Raw genomic sequence first — 8580 nt, forward strand, 5'->3', positions numbered from 1 at the left:
GCCCGAGGGGGGGGGGGAATGTTGCAACCTGACGCTCCTTTCGAAACAGAAAAAAAGCCATTTTGTTTTGCTTATCTTGTACCTCAGAGATTGTACTCTATGTGAGAACTGTAAGGAATATGTTGATAAAGTCTTTAAGAGAGATTTGTAGGCGAATGTGTCGCCAACTTAGTGAATTCGTACATCATGTACATGTCACGCGTCGGTTGAGGGCTTCAACACGTGCCGACATGTAAAAATTCATTAAGTTGGCTACACATTCGCATACTTTGTCAACATATTCCTTACAGTTCTCACATGAAAGTATACTCTCTGAGGTACAATGTAAGCCAATTTTTTTTCTGTTTCGAAAGTAGCGTCAGGATGCAACAGTATTCCCTTGAAGGACGCAAAGCACCCGAGGCGACTGAGGCCAAGGGCGAAATGTGCCCCGAGGGTATTCAAAACGTCATATTCCACATCACGTGTAGTCGACAATTGTTTTGTTATACCTCTGTCTTGGATTCTTGTGATTTCGATGTAAAAATCACGAAAATAAACAGCAGTAAACACAGCAATCATGACAATCGAACGTCAACTTGCGTGCATGTCGCGTGCTCGAAACAGCCGATCGTCTGCTAGTTCACTGCTCCCGCTCATGTGTAAAAACATGGTGACAATAGTGTGGGTACCAAAGATACAAGCGTTTCACACCGTACGTACGTACGCACATTTCATAGCACACTCCACAGGTTGTGGGCCATGACTTTTTACAAACTCAACAAGTGATCGTTCTAGCTAGGCCAATAAAAATACAGTATTCAAGACAGTGGCGTAACAATTTAGGCTTACTTCGATTCGATCAGACATTTGATAATTGGATAAAGTAACAATCCCAAACATAACATTTTGGGGATTTCAGGTCGTTATAATATCCGAGTCTTATATAGCCATGGGGGGGGGGGGCACTTGTCCCCCCCCCCCTGGAAAAGCCAAAAAAAAAAAAAAAGCCAAAAAAAAAGAAAGAAAAGAAAAGAAAAAGAGGCGCGAAGACAAAGTGGTGTAAATTTAATGAGGGGGTGGGGGGGGGGGGGGGGGGCCAAATGTCCCTGCCCCCCTTTAAAACTGATAAATCGAGAATGTGTTGAAAAATACAAGCATTTTTTGACAAAAAAATTTGTTGCCCTCCTCTAGAAAAAATCCTGGCGACGCCCATGTATATAGCTTAATGTCCTTTCCATTAATGCCGGACAAGTTGTCCGACTCTGGACAAAAATGTGTACTTACTACATCAGTGAAACTAGGTTACAGGGAGTCTACCAAAATGAGGCTTATTGAAAAGTTATTAAAACGTCATGTTATTTAAATGCAAATTTGGATGATAAGACCCCGTTATTTACAACTGGCTGATACGCGCTGTACGTATCCGAAATCAAACAAAAATAATTAACTCAGGATTAGTTAATGACCGTACGCTGTATTTCTCATGGTGATGTTTTGATATTAAATGTATTAAATGATCCCGAAAAAAATCTAAATTAATTTGCTCAGTCTGTATTATAATTTGTATGCTCTCTTTCAGCCCCAATAATTTTATGTACACAATACATTGAATAGTATGCAATTTGTTCTGTTATTTCAGGGGAAGGTCTACCTCTCGAGTTAGTGCTCGTGTTTGTACTTGTGCGGTGATCCAGTGCTCGAATCCTTTAAACCCACCTGCCCAGCTAACACATCACGTCGCCACAACGTTGGGCAAAGTTGTGAAAATGTTGTCATTTAGTAACTGTCACGAAGTTGAACATGCCGACGCCTGGAAACGCTCATTTAGTGCCACGTACATTGTGTGTACAGCAAAGGGCGATGATTGCGTATAAAAGGGAAAATCCCGAAAAAACAGTGTGCTGCGATTGCGTACAAAAGGGAATTCCCGTGCTCGCTTCTGGACTGACTGTCTGGTTTTACGGCTGTTGTATGTTAATCATTGAGCTACATGCAACGGCTGTTTGATGGACCAATGTATTTTAAGTGTTTACCAGTGTTTTGTACACGTTTACATGACAACTTCAACGCAAGCACATTTTTGACTTCTGATGACGTGATATGATACTTAAAAATTGGGCTAAAAACATGACCTCGTGTTTGTATGGCCAGCCGCGCCGCACAAACGTCATAAACTATGATGCATATTCATTATCTTACCCAAGCACGCCTGCATAATGCATACATTACAACGCAGCCGCCATTTTGAAATCGCCTGGAGGGCATTTTCAGGACGATATTTGTGGAAGATGATGACTGAAAGTCGTCTTTTGGCCAGATGGATGAAAATATTGAGACCAAAGAACGTTTTTTTCGAAAAGGTATGAGTTGCTCTACAACTAAGAACCTTAACTTTGGCAATTTTTTTCCTGGATGAAAAGATAATCTCGATCGAAATCTGTAGCAAAATCGCTACATCAGCGGCCAAAAAAATTCAGTCTCTGTGGAAGCATTGGGCGTCTAGCCGTACTACAGAGCTTGCGATAGTACTGTATGGCCAGACGCAGTCGGGCTAACTTTGAAGTAACTTTCCACAGTTTTGAGGTAACTTTTCCGGCCCAGTTTAAACAAATAACTTTTCGGAAATGTCATATTTGTATAGTGGCTTGATTATTTTTGATAAAATTAATTGAATTCTTGTTGCTTAATTATTACTACTGCATCCCAGCCAATGGTCAGCAGTATGGCGTCATTTTTCCTCTCGGATAAGTCGCTGCTTGCAAGATACTCCATCATGGATCTCTGTACGTCTTCGGCCGCCGCCTCCTTGAAGTGAACGGTTTGAGTCAGGAAATCCACCAGCAGGCTGCCTTCCTCAGAAGCTTCGTCGAAGCACTTGGTGATGTCGCAGCTCGTGGGTTGGTGGTGCTGCGTGTACGGGATGCCACGGCGGTCCAATAAATTGAGTAAATCCCTCGAAGTTACTTGTAGGTCACAACAGGCCCGACCATAAAGGTGAGGAAAGCGGTCCAGAAATCGCTGCCATCCGCTGCTTTCTGAACAGAAACGTACACCAAAAAATGTCAACTTATACCCACCTTTTGTGTTGACGCCAATAATAGCGGTTCTTCATGACTGACTTTAGGAGCTACAGTGCGAACAAATTGGCCTTAACTTAACACTTTTCTTTTGGGGTGAGGGGGGAGGGTTGACGTCGGTCAACAATATTCCTCGTGTGCCTGACCTATATGCGCATTATGGCGATAACCTTCCCAGGATGCTTGAGTTCCATTCAGAATATTCTGTATAAACCACTGCCAGCGCCTTTGCATAGAACGAAACTCGTTGGGAGCTGATGCTGTACGTGCTACGCCAAAATATAAGATTTAGCACTTTGCATAAAATACTGACCTGGCTTTAGGATCACAAGCAATGCTCCTCCTGGGATCAGTAGGTCGTACAGATACATCACGGAGCTATCAAAGTTGTCCACGTAGTACATGGAGTGAACTGCGCTGATGAAATGGAACTTGGTACCATCTCCCGCCTCTTGGTATTGCTCAATAGTCTGCTGCCGAAAGTCAAACTTAACACCGTGTAGCTGGTGAGCCTTCGTTTGAGCAAAAGCCTTGTATTGGACTAGCAACTTCTGAGAAGGGTCAACTACACGATTATTGATGAGTGGGAAACGCTTTTTGAGCTGCTCCAACATCAAACAATCAATCTCACCTATATAATGGACATAATAAAATAAAAATTATTATAGGCAATGACAATTAGTGTCAATAAATAGTCTTGCAAGAAGACGGGTCTTGAGCTGTTCGAATCATGTCAGATGTCGGGCTGCAATAATGAGAGTATATCGTCCGTTAGCCGGCCTGTAGTCTTGGTCCAATCAAGATGGGATTTGGATTTGACTTCTTAAACTGCCTTCTGGTCGACCTCGTGACGATACCAACGGTACGTAGCGATTGACATTTCAGGATCAACTGTCCGGAACACAAAATCACCGATATTTTGCGACCTGAGTGCACGGCAAGCTTCGACGATAATAAGGCGATCGACATCAGTCGGCCCTCAAAAAAATAGACAGTCGCAAAAATAGGAGAAAAAACGTCTATAGCTTTTCCATTTGTGAACGGTATTCTTACCTGACCCACTGCCTACTCCCATGACCCGTAGCTCTTCTTCTCCGTCCAGTGTGACCTGGAGCCTACCAACCACCGCCTCGCTAAACACACCGTCCACCCAGTCACAGTACGTCTTGAATTTGGCAGTCCGAGCGCAGAAGACTTTGTAAGCCTTATCATAGTGGTCCTGGTTGTTGAACAGACTCGGCAGTGATTTCGTTTCCATGTTCTCTTCCCTTCTGGATTTAGTTTCAGCGTGACAACCTGCATGAGCGAGACAGGTGTGGAGGCCAATGTCGAAAATTGTCAGATCTGGATCCACCGTGCTTGCCCCCCAAAAATATTGGTTCTAGAACCGCGCCTGCAGCTTGCCAGAAAGAATAATTTCACAGGGAGTTTAGTCCCCTTACTGTCTTTCAACCAAGTATGTTTTTCAACAATAATTACGCCAGTTACTTTTCGGATGGCTGCAAATGTCGTGTCATTGAGCAAGCATAATGTTCCGTTTCCTCTCGTGTCATTGAGCAAGCATAATGTTCCGTTTCTTCTCGCGTCATTGAGCAAGCATAATGTTCCGTTTCTTCTCGTGTCATTGAGCAAGCATAATGTTCCGTTTCTTCTCGTGTCATTGAGCAAGCATAATGTTCCGTTTCTTCTCGTGTCATTGAGCAAGCATAATGTTCCGTTTCTTCTCGCGTCATTGAGCAAGCATAATGTTCCGTTTCTTCTCGTGTCACTGAGCAAGCATAATGTTCCGTTTCTTCTCGTGTCATTGAGCAAGCATAATGTTCCGTTTCTTCTCGTGTCATTGAGCAAGCATAATGTTCCGTTTCTTCTCGTGTCATTGAGCAAGCATAATGTTCCGTTTCTTCTCGTGTCATTGAGCAAGCATAATGTTCCGTTTCTTCTCGCGTCATTGAGCAAGCATAATGTTCCGTTTCTTCTCGCGTCATTGAGCAAGCATAATGTTCCGTTTCTTCTCGTGTCATTGAGCAAGCATAATGTTCTGTTTCTTCTCGTGTCATTGAGCAAGCATAATGTTCCGTTTCTTCTCGTGTCATTGAGCAAGCATAATGTTCTGTTTCTTCTCGTGTCATTGAGCAAGCATAATGTTCCGTTTCCTCTCGCGTCATTGAGCAAGCATAATGTTCCGTTTCTTCTCGCGTCATTGAGCAAGCATAATGTTCCGTTTCTTCTCGCGTCATTGAGCAAGCATAATCTTCCGTTTCTTCTCGCGTCATTGAGCAAGCATAATCTTCGGTTTCTTCTCGCGTCATTGAGCAAGCATAATGTTCCGTTTCTTCTCGTTTCATTGAGCAAGCATAATCTTCTGTTTGTTCTCGTGTCATTGAGCAAGCATAATGTTCCGTTTCTTCTCGTGTCATTGAGCAAGCATAATGTTCCGTTTCCTCTCGCGTCATTGAGCAAGCATAATGTTCCGTTCTCCCCCATCATGAAGCAAGCCTAATGGTCTATTTTCCAATCAAGTAAGCATCTTTCCACTTTATGATTTCCTCTTCTGTTATCCCCCCCCCCGCTTTTGTTTTAGCCATCACCTTGAATGGCCCGTTTTGGGCCTTGCGGTTGGCGATTTACCAATTAAAAGCCTAATGTTCCGTGTCCTCTCGTCTTATTAAGCAAGCATAATGTTCCTTTTCCCGTCTTCTCACTATTAACGTATACGCTTGGAACGTTCCAAAAGGGAACAGCGCCTGTTCCAATTGGAAACATGTGCCTCGTTCCCACTGGAACAGCCCAGGAACGCCAGGTGATCCCGCATGGTGGGAACGTTGGTCAACATCAAAACACGTTTTCATACTCGGGAATGAGTGACCTGTTCCAGCTGTGAACACGCATGGAAAACAGCGCGTCATCCCGATGGGAATACACAGTGTTTCTAAGGAATGTTTTCTGCGGAACGGGAATTTTTCGGCTTGTTAGACGTTCCCTAAGCAAGCATATAACACCTTTTAGCACATAGTAGATAAAAGTCCTTATATACTCTGCAAACACTTACCGTAAGCGTCCTGCAAGCGCAGTAGTTCAACAGTTTTCACGTACATGTACATCTGGTAAACAAACAAATTGACCCTTGACACTGAACATGCATTATAGACCTTTCTGCGCTTGGTTGGCAAACTGCATTTTGGCCAACCACGGCCTGCAAAACTATGGAAGGCCCAACGCTGCAAAAATGAAGAAGAGTTATTACAGATCACCAAAATATTATTTGATACTTGAAAATACAACATTTTCAACAAAGCTACAAAATAATTCCTACATATGCCTTTTTACTATGTGTTGATGGCGTTATGAGGACTTTTTTGGAAAAATATGTTGCCAACCACGGCTTCAATTTATGAGCTTACGGCAGCCCATACAAAATGGCGCCAATGTTTACAAACAAAAGAAAGGCCTATAGTCGTGTTCCCTAACGTGGCGCACTTCGAAGCTTACCCAACTTTCCTCGTGTAGTGTTGCCAAACCTCTTTGTTGATAAACCTCAAATTCATGCAGTAAAATACTGGTACTTTTACCTTTTTAATTTTTGCTATTTAACCTCTGTGAACAATTTCGGTTTCATAAAATTTAATCCGAAATGCAAAAACGGTCGCGTCCGGAAATTGGGCACAAATTGGCGGAGTGTTTCCTAACGTGGCGCACTTGAATAAATCTCGGAAAATTCCAAATTAACATTTAAGAATTTCTGTAAACTTGATACGGAGGGTACCGAAGTTCCAGCGCTCTACCTTGGCTTAACGCCTACCGAAATGTTTCTATTATTTTTTCTTTATAAAGAGAAACCCAGGAGATGGTTTATGCTAACTTACTGCACAACTGGCCGATTGACCTTCATATCAAACAAAGAACTTCAACAAAGCCAAAACCACCAGCTGCAGGACCGAGCCGGACGAAAATGGAGAACTTCACGGAGGGATGGAATCGACTGTATCATCCACTGAGTGGAACATGCGATGTGATAGGCATCTGAGCGTTTGACTTAAATCAATTTTTACGATGTGGATCGAACTGTTAACATTGATTGATTTTGGTTTTGGAAAGAAGTTGTGGAGTTCAACGCAAGTATTTTTATGAGCTCCCAAGATGACTGTCACATTATTGACAGTTTGTATGGTGAAGAAGGCAATGAGTACTTTTACGGTTTGAAATTATGTTGTGTACGCCGTTATATATATTACTAGCTATAGCCATATACACCGTCATATTCGCTCACAAAAACCGATTCCCAATAAACTTACAAGTAATTATATTTATTTTCAGAAGTATAGCTAAACATTTAATTTTAAACAAGACCGTGCGTAGCTTGAATTATTCTTTGACAAAATTAGTATAGTACTATTTATTTTGGTTTGTGATTCATCTCCTTTCACATAATATCACAAGAGGTGAACGATGTCATTCCCTGATCAATCTCGGGACGGGAAGACGTTTTTACTGATTACTTTGTAAAATTAAGGTTTGTTTACCTTTTAGATTGTAATTGGTGTATGTTCAGGTTTTTGAATAAATATATCAATCATTTGAATGAATCTCCATACAATTACTCGTGTTAGTGTTCAGTTAAAAAAATACGATGTCATTTTAGCATATTATTAATACAATTATTCATTTCGTTGATGGAGTAATTCAGTGTGCTCTAATGACCAATGTGCCAAAAATGAAATGACAATTTTATCATTTTTGGGAGTATGGAGATCAATGGTCATGACCCATCACCTGGCTTCGTGTTTTTGTAGTATGCAAATGAGCGCGCGCTGTTATGTGCAAATAAGGCAAAGAGGTGTGATGGCCAATTAAGACGTGTATTGGTGTTAATGAGCGCGCTGAAATGCAAATAAGACAGATGAAAGTGCAAGGGCCAATTAAAAAGTTTGTTGCGCGTACGTAAGGACGCTATTTCTCGGCGGACGGGATGTCTGGTTAAGGTTTTGTTCATTCTGCCACAGTCATCCGAAGGAGGCGGGGGGTTTTGTCAATTTACATCTATATTTCAGCAAATAATTTCGCCCACCGGCACCCCAGACTCCTCCTTTGGTAATTGGTTATATTGTCACTTCAACGTTGTATACGACTTCCTTTGGCATTCTATCCGGGCAGACAGCCAGTAAACCCCGTTTCGCCATTAAAATATTGAAAAATATGAATGGTGCTGCGAACATTGAGGATTTTTAATTGTGGAATTAACCGTGGCAAATACACAATTTAATGTACATGTACAGTGCAGTAGTCATAGTGCTTCATTTTTCAAAAGGCTATATATGCTCCTGACCAAATGTGCACCATTGGTGGGAACACATCTGCACCGACTTGTGTTCATTGTATGCTTTCTTCGATCACAAGTGCATTTCATCTAAGCTTTCAACTTTGTCTGTTATGCATGTACATGTACATGTACATGTATAACTCGGGTCTGGCCGGGTCAGGACGTGTACCCGCTGGGTTGGGTGGAGGTCGGTCTGTGGTACCC

The 8580-nt window shown here is 42.2% G+C and overlaps 1 protein-coding gene across 1 annotated transcript; it reads right to left on the reverse strand.

Moving 5' to 3' along the window:
* Nucleotides 1–2604: 2604 nt before the first annotated feature.
* LOC119737088 (histamine N-methyltransferase-like) lies at nucleotides 2605–6193 on the reverse strand. Its single transcript, XM_038211180.1, has 4 exons — nucleotides 6109–6193; nucleotides 4113–4355; nucleotides 3373–3690; nucleotides 2605–3017 (listed from the first exon to the last, which is right to left on the reverse strand). The coding sequence occupies exons 1-4, from the start codon at nucleotides 6158–6160 to the stop codon at nucleotides 2647–2649; spliced, it is 984 nt and encodes a 327-aa protein (XP_038067108.1). The 5' UTR covers nucleotides 6161–6193; the 3' UTR covers nucleotides 2605–2646.
* Nucleotides 6194–8580: the final 2387 nt, after the last annotated feature.

Source organism: Patiria miniata, unplaced genomic scaffold (assembly GCF_015706575.1).
Source record: "Patiria miniata isolate m_02_andy unplaced genomic scaffold, ASM1570657v1 HiC_scaffold_3, whole genome shotgun sequence".
NCBI classification, from domain to species: Eukaryota; Metazoa; Echinodermata; class Asteroidea; order Valvatida; family Asterinidae; genus Patiria; species Patiria miniata.